This window comes from Hylobates moloch, unplaced genomic scaffold, assembly GCF_009828535.3.
Source record: "Hylobates moloch isolate HMO894 unplaced genomic scaffold, HMol_V3 SCAFFOLD_18, whole genome shotgun sequence".
NCBI classification, from domain to species: domain Eukaryota; kingdom Metazoa; phylum Chordata; class Mammalia; order Primates; family Hylobatidae; genus Hylobates; species Hylobates moloch.
The window spans coordinates 60,954,755-60,978,938 of NW_026652293.1; the positions used below are offsets into that span (position 1 = coordinate 60,954,755).

Consider the following 24,184-nt stretch of genomic DNA (forward strand, 5'->3'; position numbering starts at 1 on the left):
TCCCCAGTAGCTGGAATTACAGGGGCGCACCACCACACCCAGCTGATCTTGTATTTTTAGTACAGACAGAGTTTCACCATGTTGGCCAGGCTGGTCCCGAACTCCTGGCCTCAGGTGATCTGCCTGCCTTGGACTCCCAAAGTGCTGGCATTACAGGTGTGAGCCACTGCACCCGGCCTTCAATAAATCTTTTTTAAAAATTTAAAATAATTTTTAGAAATAGAGTCCCGTGGCCAGGTGCGGTGGCTCACGCCTGTAATTCCAGCACTTTGGGAGGCCAAGGTTGGTGGATCACCTGAGGTTAGGAGTTCAAGACCAGCCTGGCCAACATGGTGAAACCCTGTCTCTACTAAAAATACAAAAATTAGCTGGGCGTGGTGGCGAGCGCCTGTAATCCCAGCTACTCGGGAGGCTGAGGCAGGAGGATCGCTTGAACCTAGGAGGCGCAGATTGCAGTGAGCGGAGATGGCGCCATTGAACTCCTGCCTAGGTGACAAGAGCGAAACTCCGTCTCAAAAAATAAAAAAAGAAAGAAATAGGGTCTCGCTCTGTCACACGGACTGGAGTGCAGTGACACGAACACCGCTCACTGCAGCCTCGACTTCCCAGGCTCAAGCGACCGTCCCACGACAGCCTCCCGAGTAGCAAGGACTACAGGCACAAAAAAGTTTTTAAATTTTTTGGTACAGAAGGGGTTTCCCTATGATCCCCAGGCTGGTCTCCAATTCCTGGCCTCAAGCGATCCTCCCGCCTCGGCTTCCCAAAGAGCTGAGATCACAGACGTGAGCCACGCGCCCGGCCACATTCCCCAATTAATGGTCTTTGGAGAGTGGCCAGTTTGGAACTGGCTGGCGGAGTCGTTCGTTAGTTAGGTCCCTGCAGTGTAGATGGAGGACGGAAACGGCGCTGTGACATAAGCGGGAGGAGGCGGGCTGAGGCAGCGCTGTGACGTAGCAGATGAAAGCCGGGCCCGCGCTGCACTGAGGTACTTCTCTGAGGGACACGGCGGGACAGGTACGCCGTGGGCTGGGCCGGCGGGTCGTGATGTTAGTTCGCGCTGTGTGGAGGCGGGCCGGCGCGGCGCTGTGACGCAGCGGGAGGAGGCGGGCTGGGAGGGCGGTGTGCTGAACGCCCCTGCGGTCGCGACAGGCCGGCGCAGGTGGAGGCGGGGCCAGCGCGGCACTGAGGTAAGTACTTCCCTAAGAGACGGGGAGGACAAGTACGCCGTGGGCGGGGCCGGCGCCTCATGACGTCAGTCTCGCGCGCGGGCGGAGGTGGGCCCGTGCGGCGCTGTCACGTAGGTTCAGTGGGCGGAAGAGGTGGCCCCGGATGCTGCGGCGCCCGCTGGCCGGGCTGGCTGCGGCCGCCCTGGGCCGGGCCCCACCGAACGGTGAGTACGACGAGCGCAGTCGCGAGGGTGACTCGGGTCGAGGCGGCAGCGGCCCCTGCGCTTTGCGGTCGCCCAGTCCACGCCGCCTCCCGATCTCCTCCTAGCCGGGACGCCCTGAGCCGCGTTCAACTGTGGGCCCTGAGAACTGGGGAGCTCTGGAGGGCGGACGGGCTGGCAACGCAGCGGAGCCCGGGTCCCGGAGGGCGGGGCGCTCCTCAGGAGCTGGGCAGGCCGGCAGTTATCGCAGTGTCGAGCTGCTCCTCGGGCGTGTAGGAGCGCTCGGTGTCTTCCCGACAACTGGGCGCGCCGCCAAAGAGAGCAGCTGGGAGTCCCTACCGCTGGCCCGGCGCGGTGTGCGCTCCGGTTCCCACTTCACCCTGCAAGCCCGGGGTTCCTGGGCGGATGGAGCCGGCTATTCCGGGGCTCTCAGGATTCTACCTACCCCGCGGCACGGCGCAGAGACGAGGACTTGGGGAAACAGCAGGCCTTCCCGACGCATGGGTGTGGCATTTGGGATTTGGATTCTTCCAAGGCCGGAGTCCGTGTTGGGGTTCTTGAAGCTGCCCTGCTGCCATTCTTGAGCGTCGCCTTAGAAGTATGCCCCCGTAAGGACTGGTGTGGGAAGCAGGTGCCTCAGAGTTGATCTTGACCCTGCGTGTGGTGGGCCTCGGTTTCGCCTCTGCGTGAAAGAGGTCGGTCCTGAGGCCCCGGGCTGGGTCCTGCTCTGCTGTCCTTGGGCTCATGGCCCCGTCCTGTCTCAGGCTTGCTCTGCTCTTTACCTGGGGTTGCTGTCAAGGACCCTGTGCAAGACTCGGCCAGTTTTTCTTTCTCCCTGATGGACAGACCCAAACATAGCCGCGCAGCATCGTGAAGGGCTGGGGCCTTCACGCGTCTGTGGCTCTGGAAGGGCCAGGTTTCCTCAGGAGGTAAAGGAATGTGCCTGTCCCCCAGGGGAAAGAAAGTGAAAACGAAAGCGCCCTGGCTGCTCCTGGTGTGGTCCCATTTAAAACGAGGTTGCTGAAGGCCGGGACGCGTGCTACCCGGATGTGTGCCCAGAAACCCTGCAGCCAAGAGCAGCCACCTGGACCACCAGCCTCCCCTTCATCCAGCTGGCCCAGCCCAGAGCCCAGGCCCACGTCTGGCGGTTTGTGTCTTACGAGAGGCCAGGCGGGGGCTGACTTCTGTCGGTTCTCAGAAGGTCAAGCCCTCTATTAGCATCTCCTGGAACAGTGGGCCGGGGGCAAGGTGGTGACTCTGTTCAGTCCTTAGGATGGCTGGAAGCCAGAAGGAGGAGATTATGCCGCCAGAGCAGGAAGTGCCTTTCCAGGAAAGCGGCTGCGGGGGCAGCATGGGAGCCCAGTCCAGGGAGCGTTCTGGCAGAGACCATTCCGGAACATGGATCTGCGCCGGCGGCTCCCAGGAGACCTTCCATCTCGGAGCTCCTGTGGAGACCACGTGCCTGGCAGGTCCTTACAGTTGTGGGTTGTGTGGCTTCTTGCCAGGCAGCTGATTGGAGTTTGCGACTGTGGGTTGGTGAGAGTGGAGAACACAGAATGTTTGCTGGAATGTTTCCCTCTGCCCACAGGAAGACACCTTTGGCGCGTGTGTTCTGGTCAGGGCAAAGGCTCCGTGGTTTCCACCCCAAGAATGCAGGAGCCATGAGGCCTGGGCCACAGTTTTCTCCCTTGGGTGTGCTCCATGGAAGGTGGCTTTGGTGACCGCTCTGCCGCTGGTCTCTCCCCAGGCAGGCAGGCAGGCAGCCTGTGCCTCTGCCCGGTCTCCAGCGGTGGTGTGGCTGTGCTTCTGCAAGGCCCGCATCCACTCACTGTCTGCCCTCTCCACTCTCTGGCTGGCCAGGGCCCTCAGTAGTCTGCTCATTGTGCCATCACACTTGGGCAGAGCCGAACTCAGGGGTCCCAAGAAGAGCGGAGTGTTGGCCCGCCCAGAGTTCTTGGCGATTGGTGTGTCACGTGTGTCTCGTGCCCTGTGCTGGGTGAGAGTGGGCACAGCTGCGCAGACAACGCCCTTGGCGAGGCTGGAGCCTGGACCCTTGCCTGGCAGCAGCTGGGCGAACTGGTGTCTTCTGCCTGTGGGCCCAGCCTCACCTCAGTAGCTTAGCGCTCCCTCAGGAGGGAGGAGGGGAGGCTTGGAAGCCTGGGCTTGGTAGGGTAAGGGTGGTGCAGGGGCAACACCTGTGGAGGAAGCAGGTGGGGTTGGGGCCCACCAGCGTCTGCTGTCTGCTTTGTGCTGGGTTGCATCTGTTGGTGTCTGATCGTTGTCAGGGCCCTGTGGTGAAGAGACACACCTGCCGCTTGCTGCTTGCGAGGAAAGGGGGAGACGCCCAACCCAGGAGCCAGAGGTGGGACTCCAGCACCCCCCATTCCCAGGAGTTGGAAGTGAGGCACAAGCTCCCCAATTCCTGGGCGTCAGGGATGGGGTGTGGGGCCGAGGAGGGGATGGAGACCAGGGTCTTGTGGTGGTTTGGTGGGATCCTCAGAAGGCATGGCTCTCCCCCTTCTGAGGACGAAAAAACTCCCAGAGTTTTTGGCGATTGATGTGCCACGTGTGCCTTGTGCCCTGTGCTGGGTGAGTGTAGGCACAGCTGTGCAGACAATGCCCTTGGCGAGGCTGGAGCCCGGACCCCTGCCTGGCAGCAGCTGGGCGAACTGGTGTCTTCTGCCTGTGGGCCCAGCTTCACCTCACTAGCTTAGCGCTCCCTCAGGAGGGAGGACGGGAGGCCTGGTCAGTGGAGGTCACTACTGTGTTTCCTTCCGTGTGGGTTTGTAGTCACGTAGCATCTAGGTTCAGACCTGAAGAGCTTGGAGCCAGGGGCTGGGAGGAACAGGGCAGGACTGGCCTTGGGGCAGCCCTGTCGGGCCCACCAGTGCCATGCTGGTTGTGTGTTGGCAGGGCAGAGTGACCTTAAGAAGGGCCAGCTCAGTGGAGCAACAGGACAGAAGCTCACATGGGGTCCAGCCCACAGGACCATCGGAGTAGCTCTCCCATATCGGGTCCTTCGAAGCGCATGATCTAGCTTTACTTTTTCTCCTTCGTATTGGAAAACTCACCATAATATCATCAAGTCTTAATTTCTGTGATTTCAATGCTTCAAGTAGGTGTGTAGCAATTGCTGGATGTGTCCTGAGAACTGTACCCCCTCCACCCTGGCGAGAAGCAAGGGCTCCAGAAATTCATGCAAGTGGCATGGCTCATTGATTGTGGGAGACTCTGGGGGACTCCTAGCTAGTGCATTATGGGAACCAGGCTGTGGAGGTTGCAGGGCTCGCTGGCTGGGAGAAGCTGAATGGATGAAGAACCCTGGCCACTGCGGTGCGTGCTGATGGTTGGCTGGCACATAGAGGAGGCGGCAGGGCTGGGTGAGCAGCAGGAGCCAGGTTAGTGGGGAGGCCCGAGCTAAGCGCAGGGGCAAGTTCTGTGGGTGGGAGAGCCAGGAGGGCATGGGGGGCATGCTGAGATGAAAACGATGTGTGCTTGTGACAAAAAGCCCAGAAGAGGCGGTAAGGAGGGAGGAGTCTATCCCTTATGGAGAGCACGTGGACTTCTGGGTGGGTGTCCTGCAGTTCCCTTCCTCCTGAGTCTTTTTAACTGGGGGTCCGGTGTGTTTGTGATCAATGACATGTATGGGTGTGCATGTGTGCCTTTGTGGGTACACATGTGGTGTGTGTGCATTTGCTTGGTGTGCGTGCATTTGTGTGCGTGCATGTGTGTGTGTTTGTGGTAGGTTTGTGCACACATCCTGCATACCTTTGTGCCTGGGAATGGCATGTGTGTGGTGGGTGTCCCTGTGCATGATGGAGTTGCAGCTGTGGTGCATTTGTGAGATTACCTCGGTGGCCTAAATTGGGGATTAGGAGGGCATACTTAGGTCCTTCCCACCGTCTGCTCGTCTGCCCACAGGCGGCTGTGCCCTAAACAGGAGGAGGCCATCCACGCCTCGCCTGAGTTGTGTCCGAGGTGTACGCGTGGCCAGGGGTCCGTCCACTTCCCTCTAGCCCAGCTGCTGAACACAGCTGCAGTGCACGGCCCCACTCCTCAGCTCTGCTTCCCATCCCAGCTCGAAGACGCTGCCCTGGCCCTGTGTGTGCAGCTCACGTGGACTGGGAGGGCAGGGCAGGTTCAGCTCTTGGGGCAAGAGCTGGAGCTGTCCTTTCTTTCCTGCACAGCCGCAGAGCAGGTGGACGGGGCTGCTTCCCTGCAAGGGCTGAGGGCCAGGCCCCCTCGGGATTTATTCCTGGCTTAGAAGGGCGGGGCCCGAAGCAGGCGTGGTGGGGATTAGGGACTCAACACCCCCAGCTCTCAGTCCAGCAGACAGACCCACCCCAGGCTGGCTACAGAGGCTGCACCCCAGCAAACAGGTAGGCCCTGTTCCTGGGGAGGATTCCCACCAGGCAAAGGCCAGCTCCCGGGCTGTCACCTGCCACAAGTGTCCAAGCTAGGATCCTGTTTGCCTTTCCCTTGAGGGCTGGGAGGGAGGCCTCCAACCCCCTCAGGCATTACCAGCATCACAGATAGGAATCCCAAGTCCGATGAGAAGTTCCTGGAATGGGCGTAGATTCAGCAGATCTTGACAAGACCATATCTGCAGGGCAAGGTACCAGAGGACAGGCGGGGACAGGGACACTTCCATTCCAGACCTAGCAGCCCAGCACTCAGCACCATGCATGGGAGCGAACGGCTGGGCTCCTGGGTGGGGTAGGGGGTCTCAGGGCAGGCTCCCAGAGGGCTTGGAGGTGACTCCACCAGGTGGGGACAGCAGCTCCCAGGTAGGGTGTGATCAGAGTAGACAGCATTGCCTGCCAGGGACCCCTGGGGAGGCTGACAGGATCAGTGGGTTTCAGTGGTGGTGGATTTCACTGGGGGGGGCTCCCCTGCTGAGAACCCAGTAAAGCGGCCTTCCATTCGTCTCCCGTGTGCCCAGAGCCTGGTCTGAGGGCCGCCCTGTGCATGCCGGGCCTTCCAACGTGACAGAGCTCAGGGGGAAGGAACACCCAGGCTCTCAGGAGACTCTCAGGCCAATGTCTCCATTCCTGGGTCAGCCCTTTCCTGCCATGAATTCACGAAGGCAGAGGCAGCTCAGCAGATGGGGACCAGAGGCCGCACTGCTATCCACAGCCTCTCCTCTTACCCCCAGGCATGTCGGGCCCCAGGCCTGTGGTGCTGAGCGGGCCTTCAGGAGCTGGGAAGAGCACCCTGCTGAAGAGGCTGCTCCAGGAGCACAGCGGCATCTTTGGCTTCAGCGTGTCCCGTGAGTCCAGGGCTCTTGTGGAGGGGTGCATAGACCTCAAGGCTGCTGAGTAGTCCCAGCACTCTGAGCAGGCCAGGAGCCCGAACCCAACAGGCACACCCACCCTGCAGACTGTCCGAACTCTTGCACACTCCCCCCCACACAGAACCTGAGATTATTGCACTCCTGCTGTCCTGCGTGCCTGTGTCTCCCTTCCCTGGGTCTGTTGAGTACTGATAACTGGGCCACAGTGTCTCTTTCTGGGAGAACCCTCGCCTTGTAGGCTCCTGTGCCTTCCCAGCCGCGTGCTCCACTGGCTGCCTGCATCCTGGGGCTCAAGTGCTGTCGGGACTGCAAGGGAAACGCTGGGTGGGGCAGTGGGCTCCGAGCAGCCCCTGATAGGTGACAGGTCTCTCTGCTAGATACCACGAGGAACCCGAGGCCTGGCGAGGAGAACGGCAAAGGTGAGTGGGGTGGGGCCCTATGGCTGGAGCACCCCCAGTGTGGGCGGGGCTGCTGGGCTCTGCAGCTGTGTTGGCTGTGCTGCCCGTCTCCTGCCCCCATTGATCCCTCATCTGTGAGATGGGTCCTTGCCTCCAAGGGCCGGTGAGCTCAACCAGGGTGTCAGCGCCACAGCGTGGTGTCACCTTCCTTGGGTACAGTGTGAGAGGCCGGCCAAGGCCTGGGGCTGTCTTCCTCCCACCCTGGAGGCGGCCACAGTGCTGCTGTCCCCAGCCCTGTCCTGGACTCGGCACTTGTCAGCACTTTTGAGCTGTCTTCTGGGGTCCTGGTAAAAAGGGCTACTCTGCCTGCCTGATTCAAGACAAGGGACCCCCTTCCCAACAGCACCCCTGCCCCTTGCTGTGCAACCCAGTGGTCTCCAGTCACCCCACCACATCGTCCCCTCTGTAACCTGATGGTCTCCAGTTCCCCCACCACCTTCCCCCAGAACCTGTTGGTCTCCAGTCCCCACCCCATCACCACCAACTCCCAACTCCCCACTGGAACCCAGCAGTCTTGTATCTCCATCAGTGAGGACAGTGTGAGAAATGGTGTCTGGCTCAGGCACTTGGCAGCACTTCAGGGGTCCTCAGACGTCTCCTGCTCGGCAAGGATCTGACTGAAGCAGTCGTGGGCGTGGGAAGGGCCTGCAGGCATGCCTGGGTTGGGGGCGGCTGGCCCTGGACGCCCTGGTGAAGGTCCATTCTGCCCTCTGGACGGCCTCTCCTCTTCCCCAGATTACTACTTTGTAACCAGGGAGGTGATGCAGCGTGACATAGCAGCCGGCAACTTCATCGAGCATGCTGAGTTCTCGGGGAACCTGTATGGCACGAGGTGGGCCATGCGTGGGTGCGGGTGGGCTCCCAGGGTTGCTGTTGGCAACAGGGATCCAGGTAGTGCCTGCTGCCTGCCCGCCATCCACACCACCCACCCTATGGTTATGAATGTGGCCAGGTTGTGGCCCAGGGCCAGGCTCCCAGGTCTGTGGCCCATAGTGGCTCTTTTCATGAGGCTGCTGGGCCCGGTCCTGCCACTGTGCATTGTCCTGGCAGGGTGAAGGGTGCACAGGACACCTCGTGCTCACTACAGGCACCTTGGGGAGTGGGTGGCCTCTGTTCCCTGTAGGCGGGGCAGGGCGTGGGAGGAGCAGGTTTGAGGTGCTGTGGGGTGCTGGGTCCGGGTCCAGGCCAGGCCTAGGCTCAGCTGTGGGAGGAGAATGCTGGGCCCGGGAGGGCCTGGGTGTCCCTGAAGCTCCTGCAGGCCTTAGAGAGCCCTGGCACCCCTGCTGACCTGGTACCTCTCCCCAGCAAGGCGGCGGTGCAGGCCGTGCAGGCCATGAACCGCATCTGCATGCTGGACGTGGACCTGCAGGGTGTGCGGAACATCAAGGCCACCGATCTGCGGCCCATCTACATCTCTGTGCAGCCACCTTCACTGCACGTGCTGGTGTGTGCTGGGCAGGGTTGGGGGCTGGGGGCCAGGGCATGCCAGGATCTGACTGCCACCCCCTTTTTAGGAGCAGCGGCTGCGGCAGCGCAACACTGAAACGGAGGAGAGCCTGGCGAAGCGGCTGGCTGCTGCCCAGGCCGACATGGAGAGCAGTGAGTGTGCCGTGGGACCACCAGGGCATGCCAGGAGGGGAGTCGGGGTTCTGAGGCCTGTGGCACCAGGGACCCTGTGGGTCCCCAGACCTCCTGACACCTGAAGTCCCTGTGAGGGTCCTCAGACCTCTCAACTACCTCCCAACACCTACAGTCCCCGTGAGGGTCCTCAGAACCCACCCCCAGTCACCAAGGGTCTCATTAAGGGTCCACAGATTTCCCTCTGTTACCCAGAGTCTCCGTGAGGGCCTCCAGACCCCCCATCGCCCAGGGCTCCATGAGATGTTCCCAATCTTCTAGCCCCGGGGGTGTCATGTGCATCCTCTTACAGCTGTTGCCTCCCCTCTGGGTCTGACTGCAGCCCACAAGAAGAGGGCATTTAACGTTCTGCTGTCTGTGTAGAGGATAGTGCAGCCCCTAACCAGAGTCCTGATGGGTGCTGGTGTCCAGACCCGAGGTCTGGGGCTCCAGAGAGAGCAGGAGTGGTGCCTGAGGACCGAGGCCCGGGGGCGGCCCTTCCCTACCCTGCACAGGCCCGGCTGGGCTGGAAAGCTGTCCCACAGCCGCAGCAAGGACAGCCGCAGGCCAGTGGGCTGCTCTGGGGGTCGTGTGGGACCTGGGGTGGGGCTGCATGGGCTCACTGTGCCCTGACCTCAGGCCCCACCCACAGGCAAGGAGCCCGGCCTGTTTGATGTGGTCATCATTAACGACAGCCTGGATCAGGCCTACGCAGAGCTGAAGGAGGCGCTCTCTGAGGTGGGCCCATCCTTGTGCCTACCTGGGCAAGGCCCAAGGGGAGGCCTGGGGGCCAGGCCTTTGTTGTCCATGAGGCCACTGAGGTCAGATGGGACAGTCCTACCCAAGCACTGGCATGAGACACCGAGGTCCACTGTGGAGGGAGAGCAGGAAGCCCAGCCCTTCCTGGATACCAGCCCTCCCAACTCCCTTTCTTCCTCACTGGCAGGAAATCAAGAAAGCTCAAAGGACCGGCGCCTGAGGCTTGCTCTCTGTTCTCGGCACCCTGGGCCCATACAGGACCAGGGCAGCAGCACTGAGCCACCCCCTTGGCAGGCGATACGGCACGTCTGCGCCCTTGGCCAGCATGTGGAGTGGAGGGGATGCTGCCCCTGTAGTTGGATCATCCTGGGGTGACCCCCGACCCAGCCCCGCCGGGCTGTCCCCTGTCCCTATCTCTCACTCTGGACCCGGGGCTGACATCCTAATAAAATAACTTGGATTAGAAAGTCCATAAATGAGTGGAATGTGGCTCCAAGGTTTGTGGGGCCCCATCCCGATCGGGCCCTGAGCTCCGGCAGCCCACCCTAACCACCAGCCCCAAGGAGGGCCACAAGGTGGTCTCTGCCTAGGCATCTGCTGCCTGCCGGCTCATGGCTGCTGCCCCAGGGCAGCACGATGCTTGACTGGCAGGCAGGGAAGGTGGCAGGGCTGGTCTCAACCCACCTGGCAGGCCGGCAAGTGGGGAGCAGGAAGCGGCTGCAGGGGGCAGCCTGAGGCTGCAGGGGTGGGCCCTGAGGGCTGCCTCTTGGTGCCCGACCCTGTGGGTCTGGCATGGGCCAGAGGTTCCAGGAGAGGCCCTGAGCTCTGGCAGCTGGAGGTTCTAGACCTCGAGGTCTAGGGGGTTCCCTGAGGGAGATGCCCCTATCCTAGCAGACCCAGGGGCTGTGTGTTGTGTGTGGGGAGCCTCCTCTGCTCGGGCTGCCTCCCTCCTTCTCCAGTGCTCCCCCAGCCTGCCTGTCTAAGGCAGCACAGGGCCGTGCTGCCAGCCACCCCTAGGGTCAGCCCCAGCCCTGTTCTGAGCCTAGGTGAGGTGCCTCTGGAGTGGGGTGCAGACAGATGGGTGGGAGAGAGGGAGGCAGGCAGGGTGCCCAGCCGGAAATGGGGGCGGGGAGCAGAGTCCCCGCCCAGAGCCCAGACTCCGCTGTCGGAGGATCCAGGCCAGAGCCACAGGATACAGGCTGGGCAGGGGAGGGGAGGGCCCAGGCAGCCCCCGGTTGCTTGCTCCAGGGCAGGTGAACCCAGCTTTGGAGGCTGGGGCTGGCCTCTGACCTGCCTGGGCTTGGAAAGCCCTGCCCGCTGCCCTGCCCCCCAGGACAATCAGGGATTCAGACCCTGGGGCCGAGGGGGGAACAATGGGGCCCTTGAGGGCCCCTCCTCCAGCCCCCATTGTGCTTGGTGGCGAGAGGTGGCCCTGGCTCGGCCACACACCCTCGGGGAGGACCAGCATCCAAGCAGGTGGAAGGGCTCTGAGGGAGACTGGAATTTTCTGGCCTGGAGAAGGTAGGGTGCTGGGGTCCATGTATATGTACCTCATGGGGCTGGGGGCTGTTGCCCCAGGAGACAGCCTCATGCTGTGCCCCTGGCCTTGAGACCCCGAAGGAGGGAGGGCTTCCTGAGGACCAGCCCTAGGAGGGTGCACTCCTTGTGCCTGCCACCCCCTCCTGGGCTCCGCTGCTCCACGCAGATGGTGGGGTGGCCCCCCAACTCCATGTCTGTGTCCTTCAGGCCCAGCTGCCTTCACCGCAGGGGGGCACCAACCGGCGGGGTCTGCCCTGGGACAGCTGGCAAGCAGGAGGGGGGTGTCTTCAGTACCTCCCCTAGCAGCTGGGGCCCCTCAGGCAGCGGTAGGGCTGGCCTGTGAAACACCAGCCAGCTGCAGTGTGTCCAGGCCCAGTCCCCCACCCTCAGCGGCCACCTGGAGGTTAGGGGGCCAGCCTGCCCTTTGCACAGACAGACCTGGGGCCCTGCTCAGTCCTGTCCATAGAAGGCCACAAGCCACTAAGCTTGCACTGGGGCCCAGCCTAGGCCTGAAGCCCAGCAGACCCTGTGGTCAAGGATCCAACCCCAGTGCCTGTCAGTGCCGTGATTAACTGGGTGGAGGCCCCCCCCCCCCCCCGGCGTGCTGGGGCAGGCACTCAATGCAAGGAAGGGGCGGCGTGGCTGAGGAGGGGGAGGCCCGTACCCCTCTGGGAGGGCGGAGCACCCCAGGGCTGCTGCGCAGGGAGGCCACAGCCCAGGCGCGGGGGCCCCCATCCCAGAGCTGGATGGCAGTGAGCCCAGGATTCCTGGCTGCTGGGCGTTCAGGAGGGAAGAGACGGGTTCGTGGACCCTGCGGGTGGAGAGCAGGGACAGCCTTAGGAGGCTAGGGTAAGCATCACCCCCTCACTCCCAGTACGGATACCCCCCAGGGCTCGGTTTCTGGAGGGTGTGTGGCTTAGCTACAGGCCTGTAACAGCCCTGGAGGCTGGCCTGGGGGAGCTGCCCAGGCTGCAGCGATGACACACTCCCAGCCTGACCCAGGCCTAACTCGCCCCCTTGGTCCACCTCCAGGGGAGGAACAGCCCCTCACTTCTGGGCCTGACAGCTCTGTTCCTGCTTGGGACCCCGAGGGAGGGGACTCGAGAACAGGCTGCAGGAGGGGCCCACGCATTCACTGCGCCAACAACCCCAGGGAGGAGAGGACTCCATGGGGGAGGAGGCACCAGCCTAGATGCTGCCTCGCCACCTGCACGTGTGCACAGCCCTGGCAGGGGCTGGGGATCCCACAGACTCATACCCCCACACCACGTTCCTCAGTGTCCCCTCCCCTGACATTCCTGAGCACCACACCCACGCTTTTGGGCTCCTGGGGATCTGGTCAGTTCAGGAGCTGTGGCAGGCCATGTAAGGGGAGCCATGATGTGGGCAGGCACTTGGGGTCTTGGTGGGGGCACCTTGGCTTTCCTGGGCCTGGTGGGGACTCCTGAGGGAGGCACGTGGTGAGGTTGAGTCTGAATAGGGAGTGTTCATGGCTATGTGTGAGAGTGAGTGTGTGAGCCCAGCTCCATGTTGAGCTCGGGCAGCAGTGTGCATGTGGCAGTGTGCACTGCTTGTGTGTGGGGGGGTGGAGGAAGGAGTGTGCCCTGTGTGTACATGTGAAGGATGCATGAGGATGGCTGGTGCCCACACCCAGTAGGGCCTACTGCTGCACAGGCAGGACAGTGAGGCCGGCCACAGAGCTGCTGGGGCAGAGTGGGCATGGAGGGAGGGTTCCAGGCCTGGGGCTTGGGTCCCAGGTGGCCGAGCTCTGCACCTCCCTCTGGACCAGGGCATCCAGAGGAGCATGGCTGAGGGTGCACTCGGGGGTGACCGTCCCAGGGTCTGGGCTGTCCAGGACAGGCAGCTGGAGGCTCAGGCAGGGACATGGAGGACAGGTAGTGGAGCTGCCACCACAGAGCTGAGCTCTGGGCATCAGGGTAGGGGGCTACGGCCTGTCAGCGGGTGAGGAGAAATTTAGGCCTGAGGGTGGGTGAGTGCTGCAGCCCCCTCTGAGTGAGGACTGTCCCCACACAGGGCCCTGCAGTGGAGTGCAGGGGAAGGAGGGGACTGTGCCTGCAGGAGCCCCAGGGAAGTGGGACTGGGAATCTGCTTTGGACTGTGAGCGGACAAGCGACAGCACAGTGCCTGCCATGCGCTGGGGTCCCATCGTTTTCAGGGAGGGGAGGAGCCTGCCCCAGGGTCCCGCCTGGTGAACTGTGTCCGTGAGTGCCTGTCTGGTGGCTGCCCTAAACTGCAGAAAACACCCACCCTTCGTGACCTGCCCTGGGAGGGCCTGGAGATGGAAGGAAATACCTGGGCCCCTGACCTGCTACACCCAGCACGGTGGGGCTCATTCTGCAGTGCCCCAGGACCCTTGTTCAGACCCAGGATGAGCAGGAGCTTGATGGGGGAGGGGGCCTGGCTCTGACTGGCGTCCTGAGATGCCAGGACACTAGGACACTGGTCAGAGCTGGCCCAACCAGGTTTGCAGACAGGTGGCCTTGGCTTGGGCCCGCTTGCCCTGAAACCCTTCCCAGAGGTGGCCCCCACTGTGAGCCCCCATGGTGAGTCCCTTGGCTCTTGCCGCGCACCCCTTTGAAGCCCTTCCTGTGAGCCCCCGATGCCACCAGGGTGAGACTGCCCCCACTGTGAGGCCCCGTTTCACACCCTGGCCTAGTAGCGAGCCCCCATGAGACCCTGGTCCCGAGTATGAGAACCCTGTGAGCCCCTGGCCCTCCACCAATGCCCTCATCCTCCTCTACTTCCCACAGCCTTCCCTGAGGCTGACCCTGTCTCACCAGTCCCAGACCTGGGCCAGGCAGCATCCTGGCTGGTGGCCTCCTGTGGTCACCCCCCTACCTCGCCCTGACACATGTTACTAACCCCAGCAGCTGCCTTCTCCCAGACTCTGAAGCCCAAGGGCGCCTCCAGCTCTTTGGCCAAGCTGAAGCCCCTCCCCACCAATCCTCATCTTGGGCACCCTGGAGGTGTAGCTTTGGGGTGAGATCTCTTAGAATTGTGTACACATAGTCTGCAAATCCCGGGCCTGGCTCCCTGGGGGCCAGCACCCCTCCCCTCTCCTCCCGAGGGCCTCCACCAAGCCCCTGCTGACAACCGCATCCTGCAGCACTAGACAGTGCCCACCTCAGCTTGTCTCGCCTCTCTATCAGTGGTCCTTTTTTTATTTTAAGTAGGGGTTTATTTTACAGCACTTTAATAGAAAAGGGCCAAGGTGTGGATGGCTCATGCCTGTAATCCCAGCTCTTTGGGAGGCTGAGGCAGGATTGCTTGAGGCCAGGAGATCAAGGAGACAACGGTGAGCTATGATTGTGCGGCTGCACTCCAGCCTGGGCGACAGAGTGAGACCCCAACAACAACAACAAAAAGTAGATAGGGTCTGGCTCTGTCACCCAGGATCGAGTGCAGTGGTGTGATCTCGGCTCACTGCAATCTTCCCCTCCGGGGTTCAAGCGATTCTCCCACCTCAGCTTCCTGAGTAGCTAGAACTACAAGCGCACCACCATGCCTGGCAAATTTTTGTATTAAGACCCCATTTCTTTTTCCTTTCTTTCTTTTTTTTTTTTTTTTTTTTTTGAGACAGTGTCTCACTCTGTTGCCCCAGCTAGAGTACAGTGGCGCGATCTCGGCTCACTGCAACCTCCGCCTCCCGGGTTCAAGTGTTTCTCCTGCCTCAGCCTCCTGAGTAGCTGGGACTACAGGCACTCGCCGCCACCATGCCCAGCTAATTTTTGTATTTATAGTAGAGATGGGGTTTCACCATATTGGCCAGGCTGGTCTCGAACTCCTGACCTCGTGATCCACCCACCTCAGCCTCCCAAAGTGCTGGGATTACAGGTGTGAGCCACTGTGCCCGGCTTAAGACCCCATTTCTTTAAAAAAAAAAAAAAAATTGCCAGCATGGTGGCGTGTGCCTGTAGTTCCAGCTACTCAGGAGGCCGAGGTGGGAGAATTGCTTGAGCTCAGTAAGATTTACAGAAATGTTGGGAGGACAGTGCAGAGTTCTTACAGACCCCACACCCAGTTTCCCCGTTGCTGACATCTTAACATTAGCGTGACATGCTCCTCATAATGAATGGACCAGTATGAATGAGCTGGGATTAACTGAGGTCCTTGCTGTATGCAGATGTCCTTGCCTCTCCCCTACAGCTCCTTTTCTGCCCCGCCATGGATCCCACATGGCGTCAGTCACCGTGTCTCCCTGGGCTCCTCTTGGTTGCGGCAGCCTCCTGGGTCTCCTTGTATGGGGTGTCCTCACTGGATGAACACTGGCCAGATGTTCTGTAGGATGCCCCTTGGGTGGGATCCCTTTCACCCTCATGTTTCCTTATGAGTCTTCAGGGGGATGGGTTTTGGGAGGAATACCATGGAGTTGACGTGACCTTCCCATGAGATGCTGTGAAGCGTCCACACCATCCATGACGCTTGTGATGACACCTTGGCCACCTGGCCAGGGTTGGTGTAGGATGTGTGCTGCAGAGGCGCTCTCCCCCTCTCCCTCCCACACCCTCTGAAGCCAGGTTACCAGGTGCAGCCCACAGGTAGGGCTGGGGGTCACGCTCCCCTCCAGTACAGTGTCCACATGGCTGCTTTGGATTGACTCTGCACAGGGGAGCTGTCTCCTGTCCCCCATTTGGTTATACATTCAGTCACGTACCTTGGCTTCTAATCAATGTCAGTCTGTAATCTGTAACACAAGACTACTTGATTTCTTTCACTGTTCAGAGGGATCCAGTCTCAGGCACTGGGCGCTCTACGTGCAGGTGCTGCTTGCACAGACTTCCTCTCTGACACTACAGTTTGCTCCAGGCTCCTCTGTACATTCCCAGCCCCAGCCCTAGGGTCTGCCAGTTCCCCACTAGGGATTCCTGATTCCTGTGATTGGGAGTGGAGGTAGGAACCAAGGCCTGGGCCCCAGGTAGATTCTTGCTCCTAGGGTGTTTTTGCACTGAGGCCTTTGCAGGTGCCAGAGCAAAGGTGTGTGTCTGAACCCAGGTGCATCCACATATCTGTATTTTCTATGAAACCGCCCACGTCTCTGTGAGACACCCTGCGGTCTCTAGCTGTGATCGTCATCACATGGAATAGTCACTAGCAGCGTGGAAGGCGGTGACACAGCGACAGCCTCAGGGAAGGGCTAAACCTGTGTGTGTGCGCCTGTGCATGTGTGTGTGGCGGGGCCAGGTAGCAAACTGGAGTGGGCTCCAGCCAGTGTGGGAGCCGTGGGCAGAGCACACGAGAGGATATCTGGAGCACACGAGGGGATATCTGGAGCCAGGCGTGGAGTGGGGGCAGGGGACCTGGCACTGAGGCATGTGAGGCCACGGCATTTGCTCTGGTTAGGAGTCACAGGCGGGGCAGGAGGCCTGCTGGGTGGGCGTCCTAATGCTCCCCAGGCTCACAGGCAAGGAGTGAAGTGCTTGAGGCCCTGCAGGCAGGGCCGGTGGGGCCAGGCTCAGGATTGGCTGGGATGGGGAAGCTGCTCTGCAGGGCAGAGTGGCATTTGAGTGTGGCCCTCTGGCACTGGCTGTGCTTGATGGGCATCTGAGTGCCCATGTTGGGGGTGGCAGCAGGCCCAAGAGAGAATTACAGGCTGGAGGTGTGGATCTGGGAGTCCCCATAGCCCTGGCCTGAGACCAGGACCCGGGTTCTTCCAGGCCATTCCCAGGACCACTATGTGGGTGCAAGTGACACAGGCCCCCAGAGCTAAGCGCCAGCCCTCAGACGCCAGGGCATATCAGCCCAGGGCCGAGCCACGGTGGTCTCCAGAACTGAGCCGATGGTGCCATTTCCTCAGCTGAATCAAGGAAGCCACTCGGCATTCAGCCACAATGGGACTGCTCACACCATGGGCGCTGGCAGGCGCCATTACTGCAGGCTGCCCCCAGAGAGCCATTTGTTCAATATTGCCCCCACACAGCTGGGCAGGCTGGCCCTGGCACCGAAGGCCTCCTGCCCTATCTCTCCCTTGAGCCTGCTCTGTCTCAGGTTCCTGTCGGGCTGGAATCAGTGGGCCTCAGCCTGCTGTGATGGGTCAGGCAGGGAGGGAGGTGGGCCCTGCCTACCAGAGCCAGGGGGATAGGGGAGGTGGCCCCAGGGCTGGAGTATGCCAGCCTGTGCATATGTATGTGCCTGATCACACGTGTGTGTGAGTGCACGGGTCTGTTTGCATGTGTGTGCATATATGTGTATGTGGTTGTGCATACGTATGTGCATGTGTGTGCATACGCACAAGTGTGTATGTGCCACTGTTTTAATGCATGTGCGTCTGCATGTGAGTGCAAAGAAGCATGTCTGTGGATGTACACTGGTGATAGTTTGCACATATGCATCTGTGTTTGCATTAACCCTGTTTGCATGTGTATCTGAGCGTGCATGTGTACATGTGTATGCATGTGTGTGCATGTGCATCTGCATATGCATTGTGCGTGTTCATGCATGTGCACGTGTGCATGTGTACACGTGAGTCTGTGGGTATGTATCTGAGTGTGTGTGCACATGTGAATGTGTGTGGCTCTAAGGGGTACTGCACAGATGCGAGGAAGCAGGGCCACTTCCCCAGGAACCCTGACTGCCCCCTCTTCCTGCCCCGGGTGGGGAGGCCTCAGCTGCATAAAGAGGCCGGGAGCCTCACCAGTGACTGCTGCTGGTCCCACACCTGCCACTGCTGCCTCCCAGGCCAGGTACCGGGACGGGGGCAGAGGCGGAGGGAGCTAAGGGGTCTCCTGCCTCAGCGACCCAGAAGCAGGTACTGGCCCCGGGGCAACCGCCAGGAGAGGGTGGGCAGGGGAGCTGCAGGAGCTCTCCTTCTTTGGAGCACAGGCCCTGCTGCACAGCCCTTTCCTGGGCACTTGCCCACCTTGGGCTTGGCTGGTCTGCGGCATAGCTGTCTCTGAGGGTCGCAGGTGCTGAGTGTGGCCTCGCATCACTGGGTCTATAACCTCGCTGGACACCGTCCCTCCTGGACGGACGCCTGGCTTCATCCTGACCCCAGCTGGGGACGGTCTGGGTTGAGACCATGGAGGACCAGGAACCCAGACTGGGCGGGCGGAGCCCTGGGACCCTGGGCACCTGAGAAGGGCAGCGGGACCAGCCAGGGGCTGGAGGGAGGATGGAGGATTTTGTGGAGGTGGAGGGACCCCGACGCCCCTGTCCAGCGTGTGGAGGGAGGCAGAGCAGGGCCTCTGGGGGCCGAGGGGCTATGGGGATTGTGGACTGGTGGCACTTTGGGGTCTGGGAGCTGACGGTGGTGCAGGCACGGGGGGCTGTGAAGGACTGAGGGCTGATGGGGCTGCAGGGTGGGAGCCAATGGGGCCACAGGGGCTTGGGGGCTAGGGAGCTGGAGGGGCCAGGAGGGATTGGGTGGCTAGGCAGGCTGGGGAGACCCTCCGGATGCTGAAACTCTGTGGGACCCTCCCCAACAACCTGGATGCGCCTGGGGCTGGGTTGGTGGCCATGAGTGCAGCGGACACTGAGACCACCAGTCCCCACTCACTTGAGTGGTGCTTGCCTCAGTGTCCCCATCTGCCTCATGAAGGCAACTCACCCAGCTGGGGCCCTACATCTGCACGAGCAGGGGCAGGATCAGGTGGGGGCTTCCACTTCCGTTTAAGGCGGTGAGCTCCACGTCATTGTGTAAGCAGAGAGGGGCCAGCCGCGAGGCAAGCCTGGAGTCCCGGCTCTGAGCTCTGGGCGCTGCGGGCTCCTAAGTGCAGGCCCCTGGCTGACCCCTACCCCGCCCCACAGGACCCGCCCGCCCGCCCCTATGACCAACATGAGCTGGAGCTTCCTGACGCGGCTGCTGGAGGAGATCCACAACCACTCCACCTTCGTGGGCAAGGTGTGGCTCACGGTGCTGGTGGTCTTCCGCATCGTGCTGACGGCCGTGGGCGGCGAGGCCATCTACTCGGACGAGCAGGCCAAGTTCACTTGCAACACGCGGCAGCCAGGCTGCGACAACGTCTGCTACGACGCCTTCGCGCCCCTGTCGCACGTGCGCTTCTGGGTCTTCCAGATCGTGGTCATCTCCACGCCCTCGGTCATGTACCTGGGCTACGCCGTGCACCGCCTGGCCCGTGCGTCTGAGCAGGAGCGGCGCCGCGCCCTCCGCCGCCGCCCGGGGCCCCGCCGCGCGCCCCGAGCGCACCTGCCGCCCCCGCACGCCGGCTGGCCTGAACCCGCCGACCTGGGCGAGGAGGAGCCCATGCTGGGCCCGGGCGAGGAGGAGGAGGAGGAGGAGACGGGGGCAGCCGAGGGCGCCGGCGAGGAAGCGGAAGAGGCCGGCGCGGAGGAGGCGTGCACTAAGGGGGTCGGCGCTGACGGCAAGGCGGCAGGGACCCCGGGCCCGACCGGGCAACACGATGGGCGGAGGCGCATCCAGCGGGAGGGCCTGATGCGCGTGTACGTGGCCCAGCTCGTGGCCAGGGCAGCTTTCGAGGTGGCCTTCCTGGTGGGCCAGTACCTGCTGTACGGCTTCGAGGTGCGGCCGTTCTTTCCCTGCAGCCGCCAGCCCTGCCCGCACGTGGTGGACTGCTTCGTGTCGCGCCCTACTGAGAAGACGGTCTTCTTGCTGGTTATGTACGTGGTCAGCTGCCTGTGCCTGCTGCTCAACCTCTGTGAGATGGCCCACCTGGGCTTGGGCAGCGCCCAGGACGCGGTGCGCGGCCGCCGCGGCCCCCCGGCCTCCGCCCCCGCCCCCGCCCCCGCGCCGCGGCCCCCGCCCTGCGCCTTCCCTGCCGCGGCCGCTGGCTTGGCCTGCCCGCCCGACTACAGCCTGGTGGTGCGGGCGGCCGAGCGCGCTCGGGCTCACGACCAGAACCTGGCAAACCTGGCCCTGCAGGCGCTGCGCGACGGGGCAGCGGCTGGGGACCGCGACCGGGACAGTTCGCCGTGCGTCGGCCTCCCTGCGGCCTCCCGGGGGCCCCCCAGGGCAGGCGCCCCCGCGTCCCGGACGGGCAGTGCTACCTCTGCGGGCACTGTCGGGGAGCAGGGCCGGCCCGGCACCCACGAGCGGCCAGGAGCCAAGCCCAGGGCTGGCTCCGAGAAGGGCAGTGCCAGCAGCAGGGACGGGAAGACCACCGTGTGGATCTGAGGGCGCTGGCTTGCGAGCTGGGCCAGGGAGGAGGAGGGTTGGGGGGCTCCGGTGGAAACCTGCGACCCCTTCTCCTCAGCCTTCTCCTTAGCCGGTGGCCTCAGGCAGACTCCGCCCAGAGGGGCAGCCAGGCTGCTCAGGGAAGGGGCTGAAAGCGGCAGAGGAGTGCCCTGGCTTGGTCACCACTGGGGCCAAGGTGGGGTGGAGAGAGGGCCTAGGAGCCAGAAAGGGCCCTCTGCTGTGGTCTGAACCCCAGGGGGAGTGGGGCATTGACTCCACCCCTGTCCTGAGCTGGAATAGGTCCTCTGGGATGCCAGCTCTTCCCTTTGTGCTTCCCTGCAGCAACCCATGGAGGCCCCAGGGTGCCTGGTATGGGCATCAGTTGGTGGGGGTGCGGGGGTGCGTGTCCCCATTCCCTGCAACAGCAAATGGGGCTCCTTCAGCCCTCCCCCTCCCAGCCCCAAACTGAGACAGACTGGGAGCTGGGAGCCTGGGGTGGACAGGACCACACCCTCTTTGAGCTTCTGCGATGCCCGCCTTCCATTCCTCTGGGAGACTTGAAGTTCTGCAAAGATGTTGACATACCTTGCAGCTTGGACCCAATGGGTGGTGGTCAGGGCCTGGGGGCTTGGCCATGCTCTGGGTTCCTGCCTGTGGCCTCTCTGCCCTCCTCCCTAATTCAGACCCAGCCTCAAGAAGAAAGGGAGTAAAATAAAACTAACTTGTTTATAACCTTGTGTGTGCAGGTGTATGCATGTGCATGCATGTGCACGTGTGGCTATGTGTGTGACTACATGCACATGTATGTGCATTGTGTGCATGTCTGGGTGTATGCTTATATGTGTATGCATGGGTGTGTGTGCATGGCTACCACATGGGGAGACATGGCTTAGCTCCAGGCTGGCTGGGAGAGGAGACCCCTCCCCAGGGACTGGCAGGGGAGTATGGTCACAGGCGAGCCCCTGTAGCTTGTCAGACAACACTCGGGGCCTGCTTGGTGCCAGGCAGCGTGCCGGGGGCAGGGGTGGGTGGGGCTGGGTGGAGTGCACTGATGGTGAGAAAGAAAGAAAACACACTCAGAGCCTCAGGTTGGGCCGCAGCTCAGTGGATGGAGGGCGGCTGTCTCAGGCCCCGTCATGACCAGGACGTTGGCCAGAGCCTGCAGGGGTGGCTTTGGCGAGGGGCAGGAGGGCTCATTAGCCCCTGGAGCACGCTCCGGGTGACTGGCTACCCCCCAGCCTCCCTTAGGCCTGGTGCAGCCTGGCTGGCTGCCCCTCCTGGGCTGCACACCCCTCTCTCCGCAGTGTCCCCCAGCCAAGACTCAAGCCTGGGCTGAGCCCTGAGTCTCACCTAAGCCCAACTCCGGGCAGATGCCAACTGCAAGCTGAGTCCCTCTCCTTTCTGCGGCTTGCCTGGCTGACCTCTGGCCCCATGTGAGCCCTGACTTATGGAGCCACGGACAGAAATGCCGAAAGTGCAGCCTCAGGGAGGAAAAGCAAACACCAACGCCAACAGGTGCCCACTCCAGTAGGGACACACCAGGAGCCTCTCCAAGACAGGAAGGGTTTGGGGCTGTGCTGCTGGCGGTGCCGTCATGGGGGAGGCCAGGTCCCTGTGGTGGCTCACCCTTCCTCCACCTTTGGTTCTGTTCAGGCCTTCACCTGATTGGATGAGGCCAGCCACATTGCGGAGGCCAATCTGCTTTCCTCAGTCCATCTATTCAAGTCTTAGTGTCATCTGGAAATGCACTCACAGACACTCCTAGAATAATATGTGACCCCGTATCTGGGCACCCTGTGGCCCAGTCAAATGGACACATAAAATGAACCATCACAGGCCAGGCACTGTCTCACATCTGTAATCCCGGCACTTTGGGAGGCTGAGATGGGAGCATCATTTGAGCCCAGGAGTTCAAGATCAGCCTGAGCAATACAGACCCCATGTCTACAAAAAATTTAAAGTAGCTGGGCATGGTGGCATGCACCTGTGGTCTCAGCTACTCAGGAGGCTGGGGTGGGAGGATCACTTGAGCTAGGGAAGTCGAGGTTGCAGTGAACTGTGATTGCACCACTGCACTCCAGCCTGGGCAACAGAGCAAGACCCTGTCTCAAAATAAAATTAGCCATCACAGGCAGACTGGAGGCAGAACTGCTTCTTCTTTGCGAAACTTTAGTCTCTGGCTATATATCTAGATATAGATATAAAAATAGTATATAGTCGGCCAGGCGTGGTGGCTCACGCCTGTAATCCCAGCACTTTGGGAGGCTGAGGCGGGCGGATCATGAGGTCAGGAGATCGAGACCATCCTGGCTAACACGGTGAAACCCCGTCTCTACTAAAAATACAAAAAATTAGCCGGGCGAGGTGGCAGGCGCCTGTAGTCCCAGCTACGTGGGAGGCTGAGGCAGGAGAATGGCGTGAACCCCGGGGGGCGGAGCCTGCAGTGAGCAGAGATTGCGCCACTGCACTCCAGCCTGGGTGAAAGAGCGAGACTCCGTCTCAAAAAAAAAAAAAAAAAATAGCATATACTATCTATGCCTATATTTCCTATGGTTTTGTTTCTCTGGAGAACCCTGGCTAGTACACATCCCCCAGCCAGAGCTGTTCAAAGGGCACCCCAGCTTCGAGGGAAGCTGGAAATTATCTCAAACTTGGAGGGTGTGCCCGTTGGGACTGCCATAACACCGCACCATGCACTGGGTGCCTTAAACAACAGACACTGATTATCTCACAGTCCTAGAAGGGAAGGCCAAGATTAAGGTGTGGGCAAGGCTGGTTCCTCCTGCAGCCTCCCTCCTTGGCCTGTGGATGCCATCTCCCCGCTGTGTCCTCACATGGCTGTCCCTCTGTGTGCATCTGTGTTCTAATCTCCTCTTCTTTTAAGGACACCAGCTACCGTGGATTAGGACCCACCCCAATGAACTCATTTTAACTTAATCACCTCTTTAAAGGCTTTGTCTCCAATTATAGCCACATTCTGAAGTTCCTGGAGGTTAGGACTTCAACACAGGAGTTTTGAGGGGACAATTCTGCTGGTATTAGAGGGTATATGCCCAGTGGGAAGCTGGATTGCCACAAGAGAAGGGGAGACGGGACCCTGGGACATATCTCCCTTCTTGAAGACTTGGGGGTGGGTGGGCCACATCAGGTTTGTAAGCATCTGCTGGTGGGCTTAGGCTCTGTTACCACACCCTCCCAGCGGGATGGCCCTAGTCAGGAGAGGCTGTGCAAGCCCCAGCCTCCACGCCATCTGCTAGTCCTCCCTCTAAGACCAAGTCCTGGATAATCTGGACATTCCCACAATGTCGTGCCTGAGCCCCACACCACCACGCAGGGCTGGTGTCTCCCACTACAGCGGGACGTGGTATCTTAGTTGCTCCGGTCTGTGGACCCCCAGAGGCTAAACCCATCTCACACTCCTGGCGCTTATCAGTCACTTTTAGAAACCCCCTGCCTTGGTTTCCCCAGCCACCTGGGGTGGCCATGACAGTGATGAGCTGAGCCCGGCACTGCTGACACCACAGCCCCCCTCCTTCCTCTGTCCTGCATCTTCTGAGCTCTGGGGCAGGTTGGCAGGCGGGCCAGTCGCTGGTGGGCCCAGCCCTGTACACAGCAGGACACAGCCAGAGCAGGCGGTGCTGGAGCAGGCTGGCGGGATGGGACTCCGTGTCTCACCTCCATCCGTTTCCACAACCTCAGCCAAAACTCTCGGCTGCTCATGGGAGTGCATAGTGGGGTGAGGGGCCAGCTGCTCAGAGACTCCCCCAGAATAGGGCAGTGGCGCTCTCCTTCCTCTAGGAAGGGAGGAAGCCCTGAGGCGAGAATAACAGGAAACCACCTTTCCCCCACCCCCCACAGTACCTGGGAAGCAGTGGCTGCGACCCCCACGCCCAGGCATTTTCCAGTTCTCACTCCCCTGGCCCCTGCTTCAGCCTGGTCCCTGAAGCCAGGACGGGGGCAGGGTTTCCTCCCCCAGGTGCCAGGCCCCAGTCCCCTGCTTGCTGATAAGGAGAACAGCAGCC

At 61.4% G+C, this 24,184-nt stretch overlaps 2 protein-coding genes across 13 annotated transcripts; both read left to right on the forward strand.

The window, feature by feature from the left end:
• The first annotated feature begins 1,232 nt into the window (after positions 1–1,232).
• Positions 1,233–9,981, forward strand: GUK1 (guanylate kinase 1). Of its 12 annotated transcripts, none has more exons than XM_032137717.2 (10): positions 1,265–1,390; positions 2,653–2,856; positions 6,543–6,656; positions 7,058–7,099; positions 7,874–7,970; positions 8,444–8,582; positions 8,653–8,737; positions 9,140–9,321; positions 9,408–9,493; positions 9,702–9,847. In XM_032137717.2, exons 1-9 carry the CDS (start codon positions 1,330–1,332, stop codon positions 9,474–9,476), a joined length of 993 nt encoding a protein of 330 aa, XP_031993608.1. In that variant the 5' UTR covers positions 1,265–1,329; the 3' UTR covers positions 9,477–9,493; positions 9,702–9,847. The 12 variants fall into 12 exon arrangements, with proteins under 12 accessions (XP_031993613.1, XP_031993619.1, XP_031993616.1 ...); XM_032137724.2 differs by lacking the exon at positions 2,653–2,856 and adding an exon at positions 5,575–5,766 and having other exon boundaries at positions 1,279–1,390; XM_032137727.2 differs by lacking the exon at positions 2,653–2,856 and adding an exon at positions 3,673–3,749 and having other exon boundaries at positions 1,299–1,390.
• Positions 9,982–10,928: 947 nt separating this feature from the next.
• GJC2 (gap junction protein gamma 2) lies at positions 10,929–20,894 on the forward strand. Its single transcript, XM_032137730.2, has 2 exons — positions 10,929–11,035; positions 18,818–20,894. The coding sequence occupies exon 2, from the start codon at positions 18,837–18,839 to the stop codon at positions 20,160–20,162; it is 1,326 nt and encodes a 441-aa protein (XP_031993621.1). The 5' UTR covers positions 10,929–11,035; positions 18,818–18,836; the 3' UTR covers positions 20,163–20,894.
• Positions 20,895–24,184: the final 3,290 nt, after the last annotated feature.